This window comes from Capsella rubella, unplaced genomic scaffold, assembly GCF_000375325.1.
Source record: "Capsella rubella cultivar Monte Gargano unplaced genomic scaffold, Caprub1_0 scaffold_4, whole genome shotgun sequence".
NCBI lineage: Eukaryota > Viridiplantae > Streptophyta > Magnoliopsida > Brassicales > Brassicaceae > Capsella > Capsella rubella.
In genome coordinates, this window is record NW_006238920.1 from 7,409,089 (window position 1) to 7,436,239 (window position 27,151).

Below are 27,151 nucleotides of genomic sequence, written 5' to 3' on the forward strand. Positions count from 1 at the left end.
TTAAATCATGTCCCAATCAATAATATAACGCAAATTTTGGACTTGGTCATCAAATAGCAAGTAGCAGCTGCAACTGTCACTAGTACCAAATTGGCAAATTGGTTTATAACATTGAAGGTTAGCTTTGACTTGTGTTGACCAAAATGACGTGGCTATTTTCGCAGTTAGTAAAAAAACAATGATCATATTCTATACATGGAGGTGAAGTAAAGCAACGAATCTTTATATTTTTAATTTGTATCTGCTTTACCAAAAAACACAAAAATATTGATACCTTATGAGAATATAAACAAAACATTTAGAACGTGATACGTTTGTCTAATTATTACACTTTAAAGTTTAGTGTGTGTTTACTACTAAAGAATGTTAAGTTTCAGAGTTGTAGCAATAATCGTGAAAATTCGTAGTTCACTATTAATAAATGTCGTTATTTATGGGTAAAACGAAAATATTTAATTTAATTAGTTTTCATTATTTTCTTCCTTTTTAAATAATGGAGTTCTCCTCTCATAACATTCCTAACATTTACGTATTATATTTAGTAAGTTCCATGCAAAGGACGAACATATAATATATAACAACAACTTCTCTCTTCTCTCTTGATCTCTCTCTCTTTTTCAAGCTTCTTTAATGGCGGCGGCTGTTCAATATCTTCTAACTTTCCTCTTCTTGTTTCTTCTCCAAAACGCTACGTCATCAGCTTCACCTCTCCCTCTCTTCCGTCAGCCGATCCGTAACCATACCAACCACAGCAACTTCGCCAAGCATCCTCGCCGGAACCCCGTGGTTTTCCCGGTGAACCATACTAGTTGTGATCTGTTTGCTGGTGAGTGGGTACGCGATGAGACGTACCCGCTTTACCGGGCTAAACAATGCGGCGGAGGTATCATAGATCCGGGGTTCGACTGTCAGACGTACGGCAGACCTGACTCAGACTACCTCAAGTTCCGGTGGAAGCCTTTCAACTGCAATGTCCCTAGGTTATTATATCAAAACTCACTCACTCGTTAGCTACTTCATTATACTGAGACATCGTTTTGATTATATTACTTTGGTTAATGTTAATTTTTAGTTAATCCTGTTCTCTAGGAAAATAAGAAAAAAAGAAATATTGATTTTACTAATATCGAGGTTATAAACTTTGCATCCAATAGAATTTTTTTTTTTTTTTGTGTGTTTTGAGATCGATGTAAATATAGGCGAATGAATTTTTCGTAGGGCCAATGCACCAACCAAGAATATACTTTATTAAAAAAGACAAAAACAAATTTCAAGCCTGTTATACCATAAAATGTAATATAGTATATAGTATTTGGATATATTTTTTTTTGTCTGTACAAATATTTGTATCATACAATGATCCCAAAATTGTTGTTTTCTATCTCAAATATTTTATGGTTATGGACATTCTTTCATAACATATTTTCCATCATTAGGATTTAGGGAGGTGTGGCATATATCCAAACTATATAATATCTCTTTCTATAAGTAAAGTAATGATTAGGGTTATTACTGAAAATAAAAACAATGTTATGATAGAGATTCGCCTTTTACAAGTTGTGTAATAACTAATAAGTACAAGTTTAACAGATTTGTGTTTGGTGTGGTTAATATAATTTAAGTAATTATTATTGTAATGTGATCGACGCAATGATTTGTGTTTATTTACAGATTCAATGTAATGATTTTTATTTTTGGAAAAGCAGATTCAATGGAGTGAAGTTTCTACAGGAAATGAGAGGCAAAACGATAATGTTCGTTGGTGATTCGTTGGGTAGAAACCAATGGGAGTCGTTGATCTGTATGATCTCTTCATCAGCACCGTCGATTCTTACACGTATCATTCATGAAGATCCTCTCTCTACCTTCAAGATCCTTGTAAGTTTCCCAACACACAAATTTTTATATTTGTCGGTAAAATGATATTTTTATCTATTGGTAGGTTTGATTTCTTCCAATAAACACTCGTGAAAATTGAGGCCAGAAGGTGTGAATTCGAATGTCGTTTTCAAGTCTTATTACCTTTTGCACAACTTGACGTCGTCGGTGACAGTTTCACTGGTCTAATAAAAAGGAAAACAAAAAAAACAAAAAACTAAAGTTCTCGAAAGCAACATTAGTTACTATTCTAGTAACATTATTATTAAGAACTCTATTATACACTATAATGCATGAATATAAAGAAACTATTGCTATTATTGTTATTTCAGTTATTTAGATCTAATTAGCTCTTCGGATTAGCATAAGCTAGATAACTTTCATTATATTTTCTTTCAGTTTTGGATATATTCTATACTTTTAGCTTAAATTAATGAAAGCTGATGAAAATTAATTTCAGGCCTACTCATTAAGATTAGTTGAAAAGCGACATTAGCACAAAACAAACTTTAGTTCTTCTACTATTAATTCATTTCTTTATAAACCTCTCTTTATCGCTTGTTTTGATCTAGTTCGTTACCATATAAATTTTAAGCTATACCTCAAATTGTTTGCTAATATCTATGCAATAATAATAACAGGACTACAACGTGAAGGTGTCGTTCTATAGAGCTCCTTATCTTGTAGACATAGACAAGATTCACGGAAAGACAACTCTTAAACTCGACGAAATCTCCGTCGATGCATCCAACGCTTGGAGAACAGCCGACGTTTTGTTGTTCAACACTGGTCACTGGTGGAGCCACACAGGGTCTTTACGAGGGTAAGCTAGCTAATCAAAATTATAACCTCTATAAGTTATTTTTTTCACTTACCTATAGTATAGATCGTTATAGTAAATTAAGGGGTTAAAAATGTTAACAAGAAAAGATTTGGGGTGATCGACGACAGGTGGGAGCAGATGGAGACAGGAGGGAGAAATTACAAAGACATGGATAGGTTAGTGGCATTGAGAAAAGGACTAAGAACATGGTCTAATTGGGTCCTTCGTTATACCAACACTCCTCTCACTAGAGTTTTCTTCCTCTCAGTCTCACCCACACATTACAAGTACGTTACCCTCTCTATCTCTCTCTTTTTGGTTATGTTTTTTTATTTTATAATCGATGAAATTATTGATCAAGTTTGTCAATCTAGACCATCATTATCTATAGCATCTTAACAAATCTTAGAGTTAAGATTTGTTAAAAAATACTCTTATATAAGAGCAATATCTTAACAACTCTTAGAAACTATGAAATAATGATGCTCAAGATCCTCCAATCCCAAAATGAATTATTTACCACTGACAACAATGAATTGGTTTTTTAGTATTTTTTTTTTTCAAATTAATAACTCGTATAATATGAGACTTAGGGAGCTGTGTGATTATGGTTATAAGAACGTGTAGTGTTGATAATTGATTAATAAATCATCGTGCCCTCAACGACTACGAAATTATAATAAATAGGAAACACAATCAAAACACATGCGTTGGACTGAGGGTTTTTGCTATAGATGTTGCCAAACTATATTAAATATTGTCTTGCTTGCTCGTACCTACCAAACTACTCTCTAGTCTAGTACTCATACCATTTACCCCGTTGTGCATGGCCTCATTTTTGCTAGCTATAGCCAGAGAAGTCTAGACGTATACGTCTGTATATATAATTGTATTAATTTTTCATAAATGCAACCAAAGTTTAAATACAAATTAGCTGCTTTATGAGTTATTGCTTGTGGCTTGTGATATGTTTTTATTTTGTTTTGGTGGCTTTGTGATATGTTATTACAAAACGAGATGAATTGTGTCAATTTTGCATGTTTTTTTTGTTAGATTTAATCAAAAGGATAACAATGAGTCAAGTTCTTGACAAAGGTCCACATATGAGCTGTGTTTTTTGAATAGGGTCCCAAATAATAAGTCCAATTGTTTTAGATTTAGCCAATGATAAAGCTTTTCCTCCTTGCAACTTGCAAAAGGATTATATAACAACCATATCTACATATAACATTTAATGTTGTATCCTCTTACCACTAGTATATATAACCTTAGTTTGCATGAAATATATATTGATAAAAGGAGACTTATGGATATATGATGATGCAGTCCAAATGAGTGGGCTTCATCAAGATCAAAAACTTCAACGTTAACGCAAGGAGCTAAAAGCTGCTACGGACAAACAACACCGTTCAGTGGAACATCGTATCCAACAAGTTCATATGTAAACCAAAAGAAAGTGATCGACGACGTGGTTAAAGAGATAAAGTCTCATGTCTCGTTAATGGATATAACTATGCTCTCTGCTCTTCGTGTCGATGGTCATCCATCGATATATAGTGGAGATCTTAACCCTTCTTTGAAAAGAAATCCTGACCGTTCGTCTGATTGTAGCCATTGGTGTCTTCCTGGACTGCCCGATACTTGGAACCAACTGTTTTATGCTGCTTTGTTGTATTGAAGAATTTGATTAACCAAAAAGATCAATCAAATGTATCTATTTTATATAGTTTCCTAATTTCTATATGTGTAAGTTCACTAAGTTTGTAACATGTAATGTAATCAAACATATAATTGTGATTTGTGAAGAAGCACCCTAATCCCTATCTTTTTATTTGTGACTTGTCCTTAGATTGTTGTTAAAGGTAAAGTCGAAAACGAATAAAGGAAAAAGTTCAAAACATTCGAATATGCTTCAAACATTTAAAATAAAAAGGCCTATAGGCTATACATTGTTGGGCTTGAATGCAAAAATGATGGTATCTCTCAATTCAAAATAGCCTACTGGATCACTAATATTTTCGTTTTATTCACAATAATTTTGTTGTTTTGTGATTAATAAGTGTTGGTGTTATTCAATTCATATACTATGTCGCCAAGAACAAGATATATTATATGATGGCTCTATATTATGACTTAGGCAAGGAGCATGGTGGTGGTTTGAGTCCTTGTTTCCAAAGGAAGTGCTTATAATTATGCTCTTAGCCTTATTCATGCTAACACCATGGCGAGGAAATCAAACAATGTCTATGTACGTGAGAAAGCCTGCACAATACCAAAGTTCAGTTGGTTGGTTGAAGCACTTGGGTTAGTATAAATATGTTTCCTTTGAAGTAATTTTACTAATTTAGTATCTTCGAACCCCCCCCCCCCAAAAAAAAATGGATATATAGACATATTTCCAATGTATAGCAGCGATATTCAATGTTGGTAATTATAATTCATGTTTAACTACTTTTTCTTTCTAGGAATCTAACTATATTAGGGCATCATTAATGGAGGTATCTTAAAAGTAAAATTTACACTAAAAAATATCGAAAACACTAGAAAGTATCGAAAATACTTTATAATATAAATCTTACTCCTAAAATACCTCCATTAACGATGGTTTTAGTATCGAAAATTAAATAAAAAATAAAGAGATTATGGCCACGTCCAGATACAATACTATTGATCTAGTCAAAGGACGTTCAAGTCCAATAATAATGTTAGATGTCTTGTTATGAGAGAATCTGTCGTCGAGAGACGACCATCCATATTCATTACATTAAGATGCTAGAGAGAAAAAAAGCTACGTACAATATTAGGTTGTTGCAATATGTAAACTTTAAAAGTAAAGAAAAAGGGTAAGAAGACAAATTCAACGAGAAACAACGGACGACTAGATAAGAATCCTAATTGTGGAGTGGGAAACCTACTTTAATTGATTAAATCATTCATCTTTGGGTCAACAAATATATACTCAAAACCTTAATAAACCAAGTCCAATCGTTCAAGTAGGAGTAAGAGTAGGAGAAGTTAGTCTTTGTGTATGACTCAGTCTTTTAGTTGAACATAAAACAGTATATGATTATATCATAATCAATAAAAATCATGCTATTAACTGATTAATGTAATAATTTTTGCTTATATCGCTTAACCCACGAAAGTGCCACTATACTCGCAAAGTCAATAGTTTATATGTCGGGGCCTCTCTTTATATAAACAGAATTTATGCATGTCCCTCCATTTTACACATGGTTTCTATCTTCTAATAAAATTTTAATATGTTCTCAAAATACTGATTAATAAAGAAGTTCTATCTAATCCTAGTCTAAATTTTTTATTTATTTACGAATTTTCATTATAAACACTGTTAAAAGGTTTTCACACATATTAAATTTATACGCTTTTTTAAAAATTTGATTTTTTTATTGATTCACTATACGATTATTAATGAAATATCATGTAGTGTAATTTAAACTAATTTTTTATATTTAGATTATGCATTGAACATACGAAACACCACCGACAATCAACCAAAATTTATAAAAATTAAATTGACACTAAGTAATAATATAAAAAATGGAGGGAATGTTTTTTTTTTTAATTATAAATTAGTAAGACATAAGTTAAAAACAGAAATATATCTATTTGCAATGTTATAGAGTTGAAGAAAAAATCCCTATTATATATATAAAGGTAATATTTTTGTAGACACACGTTTATGTAATTCATCAAACAAATAACAAGAAAGTATCCGTTAATCGATGTCAGTGTCATTACAACTAATCAAAAGCTTTAACACTCTCTTTAGAGGAGACTTGTAGTAGTAGTATTATTATAACAAGAAGACCTCGTGTGAAAGGAGACAAACTAAACTTATAAAAACAAAACCCAATCAGTGATATGATGTATTCACAACGGTCATCAAACAAAGAAACGAAGGATCCTCTCAGTCCCTCAACGGTCACTTGCTAAGAAGCTACGATTCCGACAAAAAAAAAATCAACAACCGACCAATCAAACGGCGACGTGTAGTAGTAATCTCTTGTAAGAAGATACCAACGGTTCGTTTGATTTTTAATAAAGGAAAAAAAAAAAAAGTGAGTCATCAATATGAGAAACACTTCTTTAACACTGATACGTTACCAAGTTTCTTAATCAAATCCACCACATGCCACAACTTTTATTTTTATCATTATTCGTTTAGACGTGTTTCTGACTTCATATGAAATGTCTCTTTTACCCCCTTGTTAACATTTGCTTACTTCATCGTTTTAGCTATCTTTGGACTGTGAATGACTGTTCTATCCTCGGATATTATTCTCCTTTGGGTTTTGCTGTTTTTTCTTGAATTTTATTATTAAGTTTGTTTTTAACATTTTTTTATAAAGATGCATAGCAATAATTCTACTCCACAAGAAAATAATTATTAGTTTTTTCTTATTAATTTTTACATATTATAATATACACAAAAATAATTGAGTGATGCTTATTTTGCAACATACTGTAGTTATAAAAAAGACCCCAAAATATTTTCTTTTTTCTCTCCTCAAAATTAAAAATAATCCTCTTTTTTCGTTTGGTCAAAAGTTAAATTAATCCTGCAGAAAGTAAATTAAAGACAAAGCCGTAAATAAAGGAAAAAAATAACAGAATTTCCAAGGGTATAAAAGTAATTTACATAGTCAAAGACCAAGACTTTTTTTTAAAAACCCAAAATCTTTGAATAAAAAGCTCTATTAACACGGACTCCTTTTAATTCCATTCATTACCTCTTTCTTCTATATTTAAAAAAACCTTCTTCTTCTTCTCTCTCTATCTCCTTCCTCATAACAACAAGAACAAAAAAATCTCAAATCGAAATCGGAATCGGAATCTATAAAAAAACAAATCGATATGTCTTGCTCCGTCGCCGTATGTAATTCACCGGTGTTCTCACCGTCATCGTCTCTATTCTGCAACTCTTTCTCATCGCCCCAGGAATCATCTCTCTCTCTAACTCTTTCTCATCTCAAACCACAAACCTCTTCTCCTTCATCTCCTTCAGCGAACGGTGCCGTTTCTTCTCCCAAATCTCCGTTTCGTCTCCGGTTTCAGAAACCTCCCACCGGGTTGTTCGCTCCTGCTACGTTGTCGTTTGGATCTGACTCTGTTTCCGCGAGCCAGTCGTCGTCTCCTCCTGGTGGGGTTTTGAAGAGGAAAAGGCCTACGAGGCTTGATATCCCGATTGGTGTTGCTGGATTCGTAGCTCCGGTTTCTTCTTCGAAGGCGGTGGCGGTTGCGACGCCGAGGGAGGAGTGTAGAGAGGTTGAGAGGGATGGTGATGGTTACTCTGTTTATTGTAAGAGAGGTCGAAGAGCTGCTATGGAGGATCGTTTCTCTGCTATCACTAATCTTCATGGAGATCGCAAACAGGTAATTTCAGTTTTCAATTTTGGTTTAGAATTTGCGATTAGGGTTTGATTCAATTTATTTTTGGGAAATTTGGAGATTTTGATTCGGTTAGGGTTTGATTCAGTTAGTTTTTGGGAAATTTGGAGATTTTGAATCGAATTGTTTGAAACGAAGAAAACGCGATTTCTAAACAGTGTTTTTTTTGGCTTTTACAGGCGATATTTGGAGTCTATGATGGTCATGGAGGAGTTAAAGCGGCTGAGTTTGCAGCTAAGAACTTAGATAAGAACGTTGTAGAAGAAGTAGGTGGTAAGAGAGACGAATCTGAGATAGCTGATGCGGTGAAACGTGGTTACCTTATGACTGACGCTGCGTTTCTTAAGGAGATAGATGTAAAGGGTGGTTCTTGCTGTGTCACGGCTCTGGTTAGCGAAGGGAACCTTGTGGTGGCTAATGCTGGTGACTGTCGTGCTGTTATGAGTGTGGGAGGTGTGGCTAAAGCGCTTACTTCTGATCATCGTCCGTCTAGAGATGATGAAAGGAAGAGGATTGAAACTACGGGTGGATATGTTGATACGTTTCACGGTGTTTGGAGGATCCAGGGGTCGTTAGCTGTGTCGAGAGGAATCGGAGATGCTCAGCTTAAGAAATGGGTTATAGCTGAACCAGAGACGAAGATTTCGAGAATCGAGCAGGACCATGAGTTCTTGATCTTGGCATCGGATGGTTTATGGGACAAAGTGAGTAACCAAGAAGCAGTAGACATTGCTCGTCCCTTGTGCTTAGGAACTGAGGAGCCATTGTTGTTAGCAGCCTGTAAGAAGCTTGTCGATCTCTCTGCTTCACGAGGCTCGTCTGATGATATCAGTGTGATGTTGATCCCTTTGCACCAGTTCATGTAGAAAAAGAGAAGAGAAGCATCTTAGAAGATTTTAGATATGTGACGTTTAGATATTGGAAGGCTTTCTATGATTTAGTTCTTTTAACTTGATTCATTCATTTCTTTATTCTTTCTAACTTAGTTGAAAAAAAAAAGATAAAACTCAATGTTCCCTATGATACTTGTATGATTTGAGCATTGGTCCAAGTTAATCTAATTATTAGTTCGTTATCATATCTGTTTTTATATATTTCGTGATCATCTATGGTATAATACAAACACAAAGTTGTAGTGCTCTTTACTGCTTGAGTAATTGTAGCACATCTACAAACACAATCTTGCTAGTTACTACAAACACAAAGCTCATACAAGAGCATGGAAGAGATTGACTCAATCTCTTTGCAGATATACATATCTTGCGTTGCTTAAATGCATATGAAAGTAGCATACAAGTTACATTTCTATTGCATTTAAGTTTTTGTTTTAGGTGTGTTAAAACTTGGCATGAAGTTCAGAGGATTAGAGAGGACGAGACCATTGTATATGTGTGTGTTCTGGTTTGTGGATGAGTTGTTGTTCCAAATTGGTGTCCGAAACTTAGAGCAAGAATGCAAGAGTGTGGTCTAAATGTGCAGTTTGATGCAATGTGTTTAAAACTCTTACTCAATTTTACCTTAAGAATTTTAAAATTTTGACATTTGGTTTGCCACACTATTGAACCAAAGAAAAACTTGTATATTCACTGGAATCCTTATTTTTAGTTTATTCTAGTCAACAACTCCAACATATAAAGAGTCCATTGAGGTGCAACGTGAAACTCGACATGGCATGTGATCCTGGTCAAAGAGATGCTCTGCCAAATATTGTCTCGAAGTGGAACTAAGGTGCAATAGAAATCGATAGAGAAAATATGATCTACCACAAACAGAGTTTTTACTATTACACCTTAAATTTCGGGTTATTAGCTTTTGTGTGGTTTAAACATATTGGCTACTCCAAGCTTTAGTTTTATTTTCATCAGTTCAAGTAAGATTACGTTCATTGTTTACATAATTTTCATGCAACATAATACAAATTACTTAGGAAAATCTAGTCTATAGTATAGACTAACTTTGTCATGTTGATTGAGTGAAATGATATACAAACTATGTTGCATGGAAATTGGAACACAACATAACATTCATCAGTTCAAGTACGATAACCTTCATAGTTTCCACACAACATAACACAAATCTTTGTCTATAGTACACATATCCTAACTATGTTGTTGATTTAGTGAAATGATATACAAACTATGGAAGGCCACAAGTATTATCATATGCATAGATAATACAAAACTGTGCGGTGATAATGATAACCGACATGGATAAAGTCGATAAGGATAAGGCAACAAAATTCAGAAAAACAAAGAGATTGTGTTTTGTGAACAGAGAGTAAGAGAAGAAGAAGACACAACGGTCGAACAAAGGTAAAAGAAAAAAACAAACACGTGAATTTGTAAAACACATGGTTTTGTGTTGTAGGCGGGTGAACACGTTGTTGTTTTTTTTTTGTCTTTCCAATGGACCCCAAAAACGGCACGTTGTTCGACTTTTTCTCTTTTGTTCCTGTAAAGAAATTGGTAATTAAACACTTTCACCAAACCAAATCCAGCAATTAAGCATTTCTAGTCCCACACACATCATGTGTTCTACCTATTCAATGTAACTAATAAACTTATGTATCATTCACTTAATCTAGTTTCACATCTATCAGTTTCATTTAGTTCACTGTCTTTTGCCTAACAAAAACAAAATTTATGAAGATGAATGCCTAAACAACTAAACACCATGACTACAAAGATAAATATTATTAGAAGTCAAATGTGTATTTTTATTATTGTTTAGCAAGTCAATGTTCTATTCTTTTTTCTTGTAATTTAAAAACAAATATTGAAAAGATGTTAGTGAATTAGACTTCTTAACAAATCCATAACTTGTAACAAAAAGCAAAAGAAAATATCAATAAATAGATAGTTGTATAAAATATAAAATCACACTGGCATGTCGCATGCAATTAAATATTCACGATGTAAAAGACATAGTGAGTTCGTCGTCCCCTACAACTGGCCATTGGTTGGCATATTTGTTTTTCTTTCTTTTTCGTTTGATATCATATTGGTTTGCTGCATTTACTACTATTCTTTAAAAGTTTGAAGCTGATGTGTTTGCTTATGGTCCTTCGGCTGCTTTTTAATCAAATCGTTTACTTTTTTTATGTAACATGTTTGGCAATGTAAGTCTAATTCACTAGTTAATGATATGGATGTGAATTGTAGATACGTTTATTGTGTTAATCAGATTTGCATTTGTAAGAAACGTTTTATCGTTTAATTTACCGGAAGATATATGCTCACTTCATCACTAATTGTGAACTTAGTTGGATGTTCGAATGCTAGACCAAGTTTTTTAAGTCGTATCCTTTCATAAGGTGTCTTTCAAAGTATATGTCTCTCTCAAAGTCTTTTAATATACTAACGTTTTTAACTATCCTACAACCATAATTTCGAGCAACAACCTCACCAAATGTAATACTATGAATTATATGATGTAAAGGTGTTACACAAAAAGGTAATTTTAGCGGAAGATTTGGAAAAAAAAAAAAGCGTGATTTATTTGACTGATGGGATTTAGAAAAGTATTATAGCATTAAGCTCATCTACCAAAACTTGAAAATTTGCTTGAGTATATACAATTGTACAGATATAAAACTTAAACGTAGACATGATACCTATTCAATATTAAAATATGACATACATACTAGTAAAAAACATCATTATATATTTATCGCGATTTAACATTTGAACTGCATTGCAGTTCACTTAACATTTTATCAAGATTAAATTTACTATAAAAAAAACTATCAATTGTATAAAGATACAATACAATTTAAGGAGAAACTTGATGCTCTGGATAAACTACTGGACATAGTATTATCATTCTCCTGAACTCCTCATGCACTTGAGTTAAAGGAGAAACCTCACAAATACAACGATTTAATTATTATTTCTTTTTTTTAATAAATACCTATTTATTTTTCTCTACAAAATTTATAGAAACTTTATCAATGTTAAAAAAAAAAAATTTTGTAAAAAACATAAAATTTATCTCTAACATCAAATAAATTTAAAATTATGTTTTGCACGACAAAAATAATAATAATTAACGATTAACAACATTTATAAACAAACCATGAATTATTTATTGCATCTGTCCAACTGTAATTTGGATGTAAGTAAGGATAGGTGTTTTAGATATAAATATTTAAAACACCTAACATTTTGCATTTGATAAAATTTTGCACTTGAACAATTAAACTGCAGTTAAAATGTACATAACATTTTGACAGTTTATACCGCCTCATCTACACATATAATATACTTCGACCGTCATTATATTACTCGATTTTTATTGCTGCCAATTTTGTTAACTATTCGGATCCTTATGTTAATGATATGAAGATCAATGTGCATGATAATGAATCAATCCTAAAAAAAGAGTAGAAGATGATGATGTTGTTAGAGGTTTCTCCGGAGTTTTGCAATAACATGAGCATGTTATATTGTCGGCCACCTTAATTTCGAGTTTTCTCTGCTTCATCGTTGTCTTCTTCTCCAACGACACTTATCAACATAAACAGCAACTTATGTCTCTATTGTGTTTTTGCTACTTAGTACCCCAATATCTATATTTAAATGTCAAACAGTTCATTGCTTACCTTTGCTTTGATTTTTTATAGATTTTTTCTCCCTTTCCCGAGTAAGTAGTATACATATGTAGAGTCAGTCAACTCCGATTAGAAAAGAACATTAAAGTTTAGTACCAAAACGATCGAATGACATGTTGCACTTGCATTGTCTTAATATGCTTTTCCAACTTCCAAGTGGATTGTTTTGATCTTGTAACTTGGTAATATTGGTATGGGTCCATTAAAATCTTATAATAATATCTTATATTTTGGACTCTAATATAAAGGATATCCCATATATACAAGTGGTGGACCGTTACTATAGTAGTACTTCACGTTCACGGAAGGGCAGAGATCTTCCAAGAAGCAAACAAATACAAATAAATCTTCGTAACCTATCTTTCTATACGATAAGCTGCGGCGGATTTTTTTTTTTCTTTAAAAGCGACGTTTTCTTAATATGTATTTTCGATAGCAAGTAGTAAAAGTCTTTTTTTTTTAAAGTATTAATAATTTATAATGGGACTTTATTTTGTAAGTTGTATTTTGTCAACGCATAAATTAAGTTAATTTAAAAATATTATTCATGAACTTTGTGTTTTGTTGGTCAACGTTGATCGGGGAATAAGCATTTCAAGATTAAAAACTACATTTTGATTTTGATTTCCTCAAGGATCACGTTGGAGTATATTATCTGTTTTAATTATCCAAGAAAAAAATACAAGAAAGAGAATATTATAAGTAGAGGTGGAGGTGGTGAGAGCACGTAAAATAAATTATAAATAGTGCAAAATCTTGCTAGCAAAAAAAACATAAGTGAGGTCGGACAACTGGAGTCTTTGGTTCTCTGTTGGAGATCGTGGACCAACAGATTCGTGACACATAAGCTTTCAAAGAAGACCAAAAGAAAGATTTTAACAATTTAGGTGCCGCTAGCTCCAAAGTGGTGAAGCTCTATCTATCTCAACCCCTTTTTGGACACAACTAACTCTGTCGCTACACGTTACTTACTCGCTTCCTGTATTTTGGTTCACAAATCTTGATATGTCCCGTGTGCTTCGTGTACATACCATACACCGATGCACCTTCGTCGACATCGATTGTTGACACTGTTCAAGCACTAAAAGTTAGTTGGATGATTGATCCTATGCCTTATCATTTAATAGCATCTAACCGGGGGAATAATTATGACATAACAAAACATCATCGTATGATATTTGTAATACGGTCTATTCTTTCTTGGAGTAAAAACTAATATGAAATGAGATGTAACAAGAGCCGATCCTGAAAACCCTATAAATTTGATTCTTTAAACCACGATTACAAAACAAGATTAAATTAAATTTTTAGCTATTAATTACTAAAAAAACTAGTGAAATCTTTGCAATTAGAATTAGGGAAGATTAATGTTCGATCTCCTTATAGTTTCTACACAACTTGGTGCCTCTAATCTAATTACTGACTTCTAAATTGTGTTGTATCCCTAGAATTAAGAACCGCAAGTTTTGGATACAAACATGCTTCTCGAGATAGTGTGAATAACATCATTACCTCAACTTAGGCATGTTTGCCTTTGCTAACACTTTCACAAATTAATTTGAAGACAAAATGTTTACAGTTTATAAGAAAAGAATCGACAAGATGTTGTAGAAAGATCACAACATTTTAGGAGAATGATTGATTGAATAAAATTAATAAAATCTTTCTTTGAACGTAGTCCAAATATCAGCAAACTAGATGATATATCTATAATTGATTCGTCTAGAACTCTTCATATGATTGGCTATTACGTAACTTGTTATCATGATTACAAGAATAATAATACACTTTATCCGTAGATTACACAAACCGAATATTCCAATGTCTGATCTCGTATAACACGTACGAGTCAACAAGGACTAGTATATAACGCACAACAACAACAAGTACAAACAAAAGTCAACCGACCAAACAATGGTCCGAAAAAATCAATCGACACGTTTTGTTAGTTTACCTTTCCCACGACTCGTCGGGCAGAGACGCAGATCACTCATCACTTGTCGGCCCTAACTTTTTGCCTTAAACAGTAAACCTAAAACACACACAAACCGTTTTCTTTGTTGAAGTTAAACGAACCAAATTTATTAAACCGTGCAGAGACGCAGATCACTCATCACTTGTCGGCCCTAACTTTTTGCCTTAAACAGTAAACCTAAAACACACACAAACCGTTTTCTTTGTTGAAGTTAAACGAACCAAATTTATTAAACCGTTGACTTATCTTATTTTATCGGGTAAATGAATCAACGAGACCTAATCAAACCGCAACTTGAACTCTTTTTTTTTTTTTTGTTGATAAGGATAAAATTTCAAAGTACTCAAAGTTTCTTTCTTTCTTTTACAACATCCCAAGAACTTCTCCAAGTGTCGTTTATAAACTGACATCATCAAATTAAAGTATGAAGAAAATAAACCCTTCTTCCTAAGTATCCCATTTGTCTAATTCTAAACTAAAGCTAATTTTTAATTAAAGAGTTGATTAATTATACTACTGTTTTGAAGTTTCCCCAAGTGGGAAAGTCTTTTATTTATGGCTTCACGATTTCAAAATTCAGAAAGACAAGTAGTAGTAGTAGTAGAAAAGAGACGTCCACGTCGGAAAATAAATATAATTCCCAACTTTATTTCTCGTTCACATTTGACAGTTCATCACACGTATAAATATCGTCGTGTGTCTTTAGAAATTTACACACGAAAAAAAGTTAGTTAAGCCCAAAAAAAAAAAAAAAAAAAAACATGGAGAAACAGAACATTATCACAAACACTTCTTGTTCTTCATCTTCTTGGATTCGTGGTTCTTGTGTTGGACGAGGATGTTTTGGTACAGTAAGCAAAGCTTTGAGTAAACTCGACGGTGGAGTCTCCGCCGTGAAGTCAGTAGATCTCTCCACGTGTCTTCCTTCTCAAGCCGAGTCGTTAGAGAACGAAATCTTCATCCTTAGGGGTCTCAAGTCTCATCCATACGTAGTGAACTTTCTTGGAGATGATGTGAGTAAAGAAGGGACGACGTCGTTTAGGAATCTTCATTTGGAGTATTCACCGGAAGGTGACGTGGCTAACGGTGGAATCGTCAGCGAAACGCTCCTCAGCCGTTACGTTAGGTGTCTCGTCTCTGCTTTGAGCCACCTTCATTCTAACGGAATTGTTCACTGCGACGTTAAATCTAAGAACGTTCTTGTGTTTAACGGTGGAAGCTCTGTTAAGCTAGCGGATTTTGGATCGGCGGTGGAGTTGGAGAAATCCACGGTTCAGGTTGCGCCACGTGGTAGTCCGCTTTGGATGGCTCCGGAGGTGATCAGAAGTGAGTACCAAGGACCTGAGAGTGACGTGTGGTCTTTAGGGTGTACGGTCATCGAGATGCTCACCGGGAAACCTGCTTGGGAAGACCAAGGCTTCGACTCGTTGAGTCGGATCGGGTATTCGAACGAGTTGCCTTTGGTTCCGGCGGGGTTATCGGAGCTCGGGAGAGATTTCTTGGAGAAATGCTTGAAACGTGATCGGAGTCAACGGTGGAGTTGTGATCAGCTCTTGGAGCATCCGTTTCTATTTCAAGACTCGTTCTTGACTGAGTCGTCACCGCGTTGTGTACTTGACTGGGTCAACTCAGAGTTCGACGAAGAAGAAGAAGAAGAACAGAGCGACGAGTGGAGTCTTGAATCAATGGTTCCGGCAATGGCAAGGATACGTAAATTAGCGTCAACCGGAGGGGCACTTTGGGAATCTAATGGTTGGACCGAGGTTAGAGCCAACAACAACGCTTCCGAAGAGTCAGTGGCAAAAGAGGAAACTCATCTTATCTCAACAAGGGCAGAATCGGAATTTAACAGCCCACCGTCGGGAAGTGAAGAGTCGGCGACGGAGTTGGCGTCGGCAGTGACGTGTGAAGTTGTATTGTTGTTGATATTGGTGGTAGAGAATATTCAGATATATGCCACGTTTTACACTATTCGTATTACATATTGTTATTGTTGTTGTTATTATTATCATTATCAAAATAATAAGAAGAAGAATAAGTTTGCGAAATCTACATCTTTCATTCTCAGCCTTAACTTTTTTGTTTGGTATATTGCATGTGATTCGGATCGGTCTATCTATTATTATCATCAAACTCTTTTACGTGGTGTAGTAGTCTAGTGTCCTTAAACTCTCCAACTGTTACTTCTCTTTTTTTTTGTTGATAACTCTCATTTAACACACCCAATTTTTATAGTTTGGTAGCTTCTTGGATTGGAGAGGAACTAAGACCAAGTAATTAAATATGATTAGGCTGATAAAAGTATATGGTTAAGGTCAATATGAAATTATCAGCCGCATCTTCATTATCTTTTGTCGGCGTTGGATAAAATTGTTAGGTCAAATAGTCGATATGAACTATATAAATTTATGTTCAATGGTTAGAGATAATAAATATGGGTAATGAAGGTTGAGGCAATGGAAGATGACGACGATGAAGTGGTGGGCATTGTGAGTTGGCTTACCACAACTCCACAAGTTGAAAAAAAAAAAAAAAGGTATCAACATAAATAATACGCTAAGTTTTAAAGGACATGCCACTCTCTTCATCGCTTATCTCTTTCTATTAAAATGTTTCTTTTTGCAATAACCTTTTTAATGGATAATTGTGCTCAAACTTGCAATTGATAGTATATGATATTTGACTTGGTTATTACGTATGCGTACTAAATATATATTCTACAATCATCTTGAATCGTCACCTAATTACGTACTTTTATGTTTTAAAGAAAGTTGCAATAGTACTTTTTATAGATTTTAATTTAATACTTGGCCAACTTAGCCAATACCTAGATAGCAACTAGTGTGGTCGAGCAGCCTTTCTCTTCTTATAGATTATAATTCTTTTATAAATCAAGGAATTAATTTGCAGTTAGGTTAGAAAATTATGCTGGTTTAAACTGCCATTTACTATTTCGAAAAGAATCGTCGTTGATCATTAGTCAACCATTGTTCGAGCTTAGAGTTGATGATTTGAAGATTTATTTAGTCAAAATTAATTAGTTTGAGATTTTATATTAAAAAAAGGTAAAGGTTTTAGTTCGAAAATTGCATAACTTTTAAGGTTTTATATGGTTCAAAGATTTGGAGGTTTTAGCTAAAAAATCTGCCAACTTCGAAGCTTTTTCTCGAAATTTTCCCAAATTCAAAGAGTAACAAATAAATTTTATTATCAAATAGTAGGCATGTCAATTAGGGCTAAAGCCCGCGGGCTAGTTTGGCCCGGCCCTGAAAAAATCGGACTCGGTCTTAAATATATATGTCCAGAAAAAACCGGGCCTTTTGGGCTAAGCCCATTCGGGCTAAAGGGTTTTTTGGGCTTAGCCCGGTCGGGCTCGGGCCGGCCCGAAAAGCCCTTATACAAATATATTTTGAATTTTTTGAATATTTTAGTTTGATTAAAAGATTTGACTAATGTTATAGTTTTCATATTTACTTACTAGTCTTACTTATTACTTTTAAAATCTTTATACAAAGCTAAAACTAAATATATATAAGTATCATGATTTTGAAATCATCAAAATATCTATTAAATTTTGACTCTATCTTATACTTTAAAGTATTTTAGTTCCATGTTTTATTGGGTTAAAGTGTAAATAATTTATTTGGCTTTTATTTTTTCTCTTAAATTAAGTTAGTTTTATTGAATATTGATAAGTTATTTAAAATTTGATGCATTATTTTTATAGTAGACCTTTAAATATAGTTTTAAAAAAACTATTATGAACTTAGAAATTGATTTTTTTATCGGTAAATAAAGCCCAAAAAAACCCGAAAAGCCCTGTAGTCCTGTTAGGGCCGGGCCGGGCTTTGAAATATAGGCTCGGAAATTTTTCGGGCCGGACCGGACCGGACTCACATATATGAAGGCTTTACGGGTTTCGGGCCGGGCCGGGCCGGGCTAGCCCGATTGACATGCCTATCAAATAGTCACAAGTTATAGGAAAAATAAAACATAGGGTTCTAAAAACATATTAGTCGAGGAAAAATAGTAGACCAATAAAGCCCATGACAGAAGTTATAGCCCATATTTACAAAATCGATCTCTCATCTGAACTACGGTTTTTAATTTGACTAATCCGGTTAAGAATTTGAATTCCGGTTTAGAAAACTTTGAAGCAGATCTAATTTTATTTTTCCGAGCACATACAAACCCAAAAAAACTCCCGATTGCTTTTTTCCCCTTCGAGTTTCCTTCTCCGTGTCGATCTTCTTCTTCTTCTTCCGATTCATCACACATTGCATCGTCTCTCACTCGATCCGCCGTGAATTCAGGTTCACTATTTCTTCCCTGAGACTATTTTCTACGCATATCGATCTTGTTTCTCTCTGTTTTCTGAGCTGTATCGACGAATCTAAGCTAGGGTTCTTTAAGAGTGATCGATCGGGAGATTCCTCCGTTTGATCTGTTTTTCATTGTGATTCCTAGCTATTGATCCGTATAATCGAATCGCGTTTCCGTAATTGGCTCTCGGGTTTCAAAATCGCGTTCTACAACGGTCTCCTTATGTACATTTCGCTTCGGATTCGAAATCGTAGCTTTGGTTTTTGTGTGTTGAATCGGTTTGATTATATAATTTATGCGTTTAGGCTCTACGTGACTAGAGTTCCGATCTTAAAAAAATTACTACTCGTAGATTCTCAAGTGTGATTTGCCTCTGTGATGTTTGATTAAATGTGGTGATTAAGGCTCTAGGTTTGAATTGATCTTTGAGAATAGAATGTGAAATGTTTATCGGGTTTTTTTTTTTACTGGTAATGATTTCAATTCATATATTGATCTATTCTTGATTTTGTATAGAATGTGATTACATGTGTTTGCTGAGAAATGCTGTTTATCGTCTGTCTATTAAACACGTGACAACTTGAACAAGCAAAGCTATTGGATTATATGTGGACGTACCTCGGTTTTTTTGTTTCCCTAGCTATTTGCATTGTGTAGCTTATGTCTAATCGTCTGTATAGCTTCCTGGTGGAGCAAGTGTGATAAATTTCCTGGTGGAACAAGTTTGATAAACACTTTAGTTTATAGATTTCTCTTGTGGCAGATGCATTTTTCTTTTCAAGTGTTATTAGTTATCTTACTTCTGTATTATCTATGAGCTGCGAATGTTGTGGCATATAGCCTATGAGCTTTTTACATTGTTTTAACCATTTGAAGTGAGACATTTGAGAAGCTTAGAGATAATGATGTCTGATTTTCTTCCTTGAGCTGTGTTTTACAGGCCATTCTGCTATTTGTATTGTTCCACACAGATGTTGTCATTCAACAGTTTTGCTATTTTACTTCTATTTGCAGGGAAATTCATTTTGGAAACATGCCAGGTCAAAAGATTGAAACGGGTCATGAGGACACTGTCCACGATGTGCAAATGGATTACTATGGAAAGCGAATTGCAACTGCCTCATCTGACTGCACCATCAAGATAACAGGTGTCAACAACAATGGTGGATCGCAGCCACTAGCTACATTAACTGGCCACCGTGGTCCTGTCTGGGAGGTCGCATGGGCTCACCCAAAGTTTGGATCAATCCTAGCTTCATGCTCGTATGATGGTCAAGTCATACTCTGGAAAGAAGGCAACCAAAACCAATGGACCCAGGCGCATGTTTTCACAGACCACAAATCTTCAGTCAACTCCATTGCGTGGGCTCCTCATGATCTTGGACTATCCTTGGCTTGTGGGTCATCCGATGGAAACATTTCTGTTTTCACAGGCCGTCCTGATGGTGGCTGGGAAACAACAAGGATCGACCAAGCGCATCCGGTTGGAGTTACTTCAGTCACCTGGGCACCAGCCACTGCGCCTGGTGCTCTTGTGAGCTCTGGTCTGCAAGATCCGGTTTACAAGCTAGCTTCTGGTGGGTGTGACAACACCGTGAAAGTGTGGAAGCTTTCTAACGGTTCGTGGAAAATGGATTGTTTTCCGGCTCTTCAAAAGCACACTGATTGGGTCCGTGATGTGGCTTGGGCACCAAACTTGGGTCTCCCTAAGTCCACTATAGCTAGTGGCTCCCAAGATGGTAAAGTGATCATATGGACAATGGGAAAAGAAGGTGAGCAATGGGAAGGTACGGTTCTGAAGGACTTTATGACTCCGGTGTGGCGGGTCTCATGGTCGTTGACTGGTAACTTGTTGGCTGTGTCCGATGGAAACAACAACGTGACCGTATGGAAAGAGTCGGTTGATGGAGAGTGGGAACAAGTTACTGTTGTGGAGCCGTAGGTTTTTGATGCTTTGCTATCACTTCTCTTCCTTCAAAGAACTGAATTAAACACTTTCTTTTTCTTTTATCTTTTCTTTAGTCCGGTTTGGTGATCTTTTGAGGGAATGTTGATGTGCTTTACTTAAAACTGATTCGAAACATGTGGACCTTTCCTTTTCTTTTCTTAGAGACCCTTTTTAAATTTTAAAAACCGAGATTTCCATGATATATAGTTTCTCATAGTCTCTTTTATGAGTTTGTTACTTGTTTCTGTATGGTAAAGTTTTTAATTTGAAAGAACTTCGAAATAACGTGGTGACTCTTCGAACTTCGAAACAGAGATTTACATGTTGTCTGTTTTTGTCTTTTTGATACATGAGATGTGTTTTTCTTGTCCAGAAGACAGAACACATAAGGAATTAGAACAGTAATTTACTCGTATCGAGATAATAAATAGGCCCAAAAGGGCCCATAATAAGCTTCTGGAGGAAACCGGGCGGAGGCCTATAGACCCATTTAGTTATCAAACAAAGATTATAAGCACCGACCCGTATAAAAATCTCATTTCCTTTCCAGAAATCTCCCAAACATTGTCTCCTTCAATCTCGCCTAAACACTACAATCCAACAACTGAGCCAACCACAGCGAAGCTTGCTTTTGATTTTTGATAAGATGGCGAGTATTAGCAACGAGCCAGAGCGTGAGCACAGAGACGAGGAAGAGTCCGGAGCCAACGAAGATGAAGACACCGGGGCTCAGGTTGCTCCGATCGTCAGGCTTGAAGAAGTCGCTGTCACCACCGGTGAAGAAGACGAAGACACCCTCCTTGATCTGTATGTATCTCCCTATTTGTTCTGTTTACAATCGTTTGATCTAAATTGTACTGGATCTGATCATTTCCGTAGTAGTTCTGAGTTTCTAGGGTTTAAGATTCGACAGATTTTTGATTGGAGGTTTTGTATACGAATCTGTAGGAAATCGAAGTTGTATAGGTTCGACAAAGATGGGAGTCAGTGGAAGGAGAGAGGAGCTGGTACTGTTAAGTTCTTAAAACACAGAGATTCTGGAAAGATTCGTCTTGTTATGAGGCAATCGAAAACTCTGAAGATCTGTGCTAATCATCTCGGTAAGATTTGTCTATTGGTTCTGGATCTGTATTTGTAATATGTATTTTTTCATTCATTTTGATCGTTGCTTTTGGAATTTTATGCAGTTCGATCGGGCATGAGTGTTCAGGAACACGCTGGGAATGATAAGTCTTGTGTATGGCACGCTCGTGACTTTTCTGATGGGGAATTGAAGGATGAGCTTTTCTGTATCCGGTTTGCCTCAGTCGAGAGTGAGTGTCAATTTTCACTTTTGTACTTTTTACCTCAGTTGTTTGGATCTTATTATGTGATTTTTGCGTATAGTAGCACTGATTGGTCTCTTTTATGTGTGATTGTGGCAATTGTGTCTCTAGTAGATCAAACCTTATGATTACCTGCTTGCTTTATTTTGTTCTGCATATGCTTTTGCATTGTTTTGCTTAATCCTTTTCAGGAGTTTCTAGTGCAGTTATTGTAGATTTATTGCTTAGGTCATTGGATGATATTGAACTTAGTGATATTGCCATATGACATTAACAGCATGTTATGGAAGTTTTCGATAATCAATATAAAACTTCTCGCCAGTTTAGAGACGTTTTATACTCCTGATTTAAATTTTCCTTGGAGATATAATGATTTGTATGTCCTTTGTAGATTTGATATGCACCTTCTACTAATCAGAAAATGTTATATAAAAGAGAATCATGGTTGTTGCTTGATGACAGTTTTTTTAAGGTTTGCAATCACACTAAGGGTATTCAGGCAGTATGATCTGTATAGACAAAAGCAGTCAAGCGTTCTAGTGTACTGGTTGCCTCAATGTAACTTGGAGCTGAGCTGTGTCTAGTATTGTAAAGTGTTTGTTCTGAAACTCGTTTAATGTGATGTCTTGTTTGTGATTAATTCAACGCTGTTGATGCTGTCAAATTTTCTAGTAGAGTTGAGTAAATAATAAAGTCTTGTTTACATGATCAGACTGCAAAGCATTTATGCAAAAGTTCAAGGAAGTAGCTGAATCTGAAGAAGAGAAAGAAGAGAGCAAAGACGCCTCTGACACCGCTGGTCTTCTTGAGAAATTAACAGTGGAAGAGAAAGAAACCGAAGAGAAAGCAGTGGAGAAAACAGAGGGAAAGGAGGAAAACAAAAAGAGTGAAGCCGTTGAAGACAAGAAAACCGAGGAGTCTGTTCCGTCGACTTAAGATGCATGGCATGGTCACAGGTAATCGATGATAGCCTGAATCCATCGAAGGAAGACTTGCTTTTTTATTTTAAATTGATACATGTTTTGAGAGTCAGTGTCACAGGTGACATTTGCAAATTGCGAGATTGATTTTGTGCGTTGTTTTGGTTTCATTGTCTGGAGAAAACAAGAAAAGAAAAACTAAGAGTATATTTTAAGCTCTCTCATGATTATTTTTGGGGAAACAGTGTGGAATCAGTGGTGGTTCCAAAGTATGAATTTTTACAAAATATGTATGGCAGTGGATGATTTGTGTGCTTTTCTTATTAAACAAGTTCTTTCACATCATTTGCTTGAATCTGGTTTTATTGATTGAAACAGTTGCTTAGAACTGAAATTTAGATTTACTATATAGTATGTGTATAGTACTTGCAAGTTATTGGTTAGTTAATATAAATGTTAAAAACTTGGAATTATGTTACGCTGTATTTGTAGAGATGTGGATAAGAGTCATTTTGTGGTCTTTCATTTACTCTCGTCGACGTCGTTGTGAGCTACAAATGGACAAATTACGATTCAGGTTGGGTCATATGTCACAGTAGTTGACCGGACCTACCCTGGTTTACTTGGAAGATTGTGTACTTTGGGGTGACTTTTCAGTAAAACTGGATCCATCGAACTTAAGAAACCCATTAATGCATGATGATGATTTTGTCTGTAACCTTTTAAATTCTGGATGGTATTCTTCTCTCTTTCTTACACGTACGTCTTTGCTGTTGTTATTCTATTGCTCGTCTTGTGCGTAACTTGTTAACATAATCTAATCAAGATTCAAGGGTATATGATTTTTCCAGTCAAGTCTATGGTATGATTATTATTGATTTAATGTCGTATATCCGACGATGTTAGACTAACTGTTCTTTGCTCTCCCAAATCGTAATCAAGTGTTCTCTTCTTTCTATGACAATAGTGACATTGTCAAGAGTACGACAACGTAAGATTGTAGTCAATTAATAATCTATAGATACCAAACATGTTTATATATATCGGGTTTTTGAACATTTCACTCATGTTGTTATGGACAATATTATAGTCTTCCTTTAGAGAAAAAAAGATCTCACAAGGTAAGGGATTCGATACGATCATGAATCGAACCAGATCGAAACATTAAGCTGTCGTCGACGGATGTGTAGTACTTACCTCCATTTTACCATTTGAGTAGATATCGATAGTTGGATACTTAGCTCTAAAAGAAACTAATCGAGTCACAACCTTGTTTTTGTCTAAAAATCTTTTTGTATTGAACTCAAATCTAGTTGTTAAAGTGTTCAAAAAGAACCTTTCCTATGAAGTAAACAAAGATCCATGTGCAAAATTTAAGGTATAATATAAAAACCTAGAAGTTTCATCGAAACATCATACACACAACTTTCAACATTATCATCAATCAAAGGGGACGCGTACGTCGATGCTTTCTCTTTTTCTCTCTACTTTAGCTTTACAAACTTTTAATAATTTCTTTTTCTTCACGTAATCTTACTTTATCTTGTTTTTTTTCTCTTATTTCTAATATATATATATATATAGCCTTTTGTTTTGTGTTTTTGGGTTGTATTATTATTCCGATATAGATCCACTTTTACATGCAATGTACTTTGAGAGATATATAAAAGATGGTACGGATGGACCCTACGAGATGAGATGACAAAACACTTCAAGAAAAGATTTGGTTGTTGAGTTGAGTTTGAGGCTTTTAGATGGACGAGTAGTACCACACTGTCTCATATTATATTAATACTTACATCGACTTAAATTATTCCCAACCGTGTGCATGCATATGTCCTTTACGTTTCCTTTTGATGTGAAATCTCAAATTATTGAAGTCTGTTTCGTTCGTACCAGCTGTGCGCGAATACGACCGTAGCAAACAAAACAATGGTACAGTCTTTGACGTGAATCAGTCACAAACTGTTTTTTACTAACAATGCATGCATGATGCATGACAACAACCAATGAATAATTACTACTTCACTATGTGAACACAACAGTTGTTATTTGTTAAAGTGGTGAACTCAATAGGGAAATAATATCGAACTATAAGACTAGATTACTATTATTATTCACTGTCTATTCACGTTCATATGTCGTAGTGTGGGTATACGTACATGATTGATTAGATTGGTGTAGTACACAGAAACTTATCTTCGTGTTACAGTCTTGATGCATAATAAGTCCATGTTTTTTACATAATTTTGGAGATGATATATTTATTTTTTATCTAACATTTTCATTGATGATATTTCTATAATAATACCAAAAAATATATATATCTACAAGATATTATAATTGAATAGGAAGATATTGATTAGTTTCATTAAAGATATATAGACAAAGGTTCGTAGACCCCAAGTTTCTATTTTTAAACTTAGTGTTATGTGAAACTCAATTATTAGTTCTAAATATTTTAACCCTGTAATAATTGTATTAGTTAGAGTACTACTGGCCAAGCTCTATCCATTAGTTTAGACTTTAGTCCTTAGAGCATGCAAGCATTAGGCCTCAAGTGACACTGTAATATTATTATTTTTTGTCTTTTGTCTTTCATCTTTGGGGGAATTTCAAAAATACCCCTTTTCCAATACCACTTTTTAAAAACACCCCTCTTTCTAGATTTATCAAAAAGTCATTATAAAATTTGAAATTTATCAAAAACATACGTGTAAACTTATATTTATAGACACAAATTATCTTTATATGTGTGTAAATTTATATATATATTTCATAAATGCCGTATAAATACATTTTAAAAACCTTTTAAAAACCATTTAAAAACTTTATAAAAATTGTGTAAACCTTTTAAAAACCTTATAAAACATTATAAATGCCGTTTAGAACATTTTAAAACCTTATAAATATTTGGATTTAGTCTTCTAGTAGTAATGATGACCTCGATGTACCTTATTAATCATATAAAAGTTTATAATTTTTCATATTTGAAAAGGGGTAATTTTGAAAATGAATAGAAAAGAGGGGTATTTTAAAAAAGGGGTACACCAAAAAGGGTATTTCTCAAAAATTCTCTTCATCTTTTATATAATTAGTACTCATGTCTTATACATTTTTTTTTTGTTTTTAAAAATGATCAGTATCTTTCTTTTAAAATTAAACAAGAAAGATAATATTATAACTGGAGTAGTAATTATGTAAACACGAAATAATATAACTGCGTAATGTGTTTGGTATAAAGGATCATAAGAATGTACATATTTTCATAAAATGATTTTATTTTGATGTAATAAATTGGAAGTGATTTAAAATGAAAAATTCACATTCAAAATTATTTTGAAACATCGCATTCTCTAGGTATCAAATTCAGTACCTTTCAAAATCAAAGATGGGACCTAACCATTCTATTATTATATAGGGTTACTAATAACAACAAATAAGACAATTGAAATAGACATATTTCAAAAATAATAATATGGGAGAAAAAATAATAAAAAAATGAGTGATATATAATTGAGAAAACGGCAAAATTGATTTATGAGGAAGGGACCAGAACTCGTCGACGAGTTTAGGTGGATCCCCAAATGGGCCTCCCAACTCTTCTTCTACTCATTCACCTTTTAACATTATTATTATTTCTCTCTCGAGTCAACCTAAGCACACGACAAATTTTATATCTTGACTATCTAAACACTGACTAAGATGCATCATGCATGGTACTAAGGATAATACACTAAATCTAAATCAAGTTCAAATTCAGAAATTGAATGAATATTTTCTTCTTTTTTTTTTTTGGTTTGGATTACGATAAATTAAAGAATATGATTTTGTTACTTTATAAGGAATAGCTCAAATTTTGTTAGATACATACATGCTTTTTGCTTAACATGCATCAACACAATAATTATGATTTGTGCATGCATTGTAGCGTGATG

General features: G+C 34.3%; 5 protein-coding genes across 5 annotated transcripts; all 5 read left to right on the plus strand.

Moving 5' to 3' along the window:
• The first annotated feature begins 537 nt into the window (after window positions 1-537).
• On the plus strand, window positions 538-4,539 carry LOC17889327 (protein trichome birefringence-like 45). Its single transcript, XM_006294273.2, has 5 exons — window positions 538-980; window positions 1,707-1,878; window positions 2,520-2,701; window positions 2,830-2,988; window positions 4,028-4,539. The coding sequence occupies exons 1-5, from the start codon at window positions 631-633 to the stop codon at window positions 4,377-4,379; spliced, it is 1,215 nt and encodes a 404-aa protein (XP_006294335.1). The 5' UTR covers window positions 538-630; the 3' UTR covers window positions 4,380-4,539.
• Window positions 4,540-7,498: 2,959 nt separating this feature from the next.
• On the plus strand, window positions 7,499-9,068 carry LOC17889965 (probable protein phosphatase 2C 25). The gene is made up of 2 exons (XM_006293416.2): window positions 7,499-8,098; window positions 8,293-9,068. Exons 1-2 carry the CDS (start codon window positions 7,580-7,582, stop codon window positions 8,977-8,979), a joined length of 1,206 nt encoding a protein of 401 aa, XP_006293478.1. The 5' UTR covers window positions 7,499-7,579; the 3' UTR covers window positions 8,980-9,068.
• A 6,308-nt stretch (window positions 9,069-15,376) lies between these two features.
• On the plus strand, window positions 15,377-16,856 carry LOC17888489 (mitogen-activated protein kinase kinase kinase 18). Its single transcript, XM_006294097.2, has one exon. It carries the CDS (start codon window positions 15,459-15,461, stop codon window positions 16,854-16,856), a length of 1,398 nt encoding a protein of 465 aa, XP_006294159.1. The 5' UTR covers window positions 15,377-15,458.
• Window positions 16,857-18,876: 2,020 nt separating this feature from the next.
• On the plus strand, window positions 18,877-21,197 carry LOC17888124 (protein transport protein SEC13 homolog B). Its single transcript, XM_006294621.2, has 2 exons — window positions 18,877-19,010; window positions 20,035-21,197. Exon 2 carries the CDS (start codon window positions 20,054-20,056, stop codon window positions 20,960-20,962), a length of 909 nt encoding a protein of 302 aa, XP_006294683.1. The 5' UTR covers window positions 18,877-19,010; window positions 20,035-20,053; the 3' UTR covers window positions 20,963-21,197.
• Window positions 21,198-21,518: 321 nt separating this feature from the next.
• Window positions 21,519-23,411, plus strand: LOC17890362 (ran-binding protein 1 homolog b). Its single transcript, XM_006294752.2, has 4 exons — window positions 21,519-21,775; window positions 21,917-22,068; window positions 22,156-22,281; window positions 23,006-23,411. Exons 1-4 carry the CDS (start codon window positions 21,615-21,617, stop codon window positions 23,227-23,229), a joined length of 663 nt encoding a protein of 220 aa, XP_006294814.2. The 5' UTR covers window positions 21,519-21,614; the 3' UTR covers window positions 23,230-23,411.
• The last annotated feature ends 3,740 nt before the right edge of the window (window positions 23,412-27,151 follow it).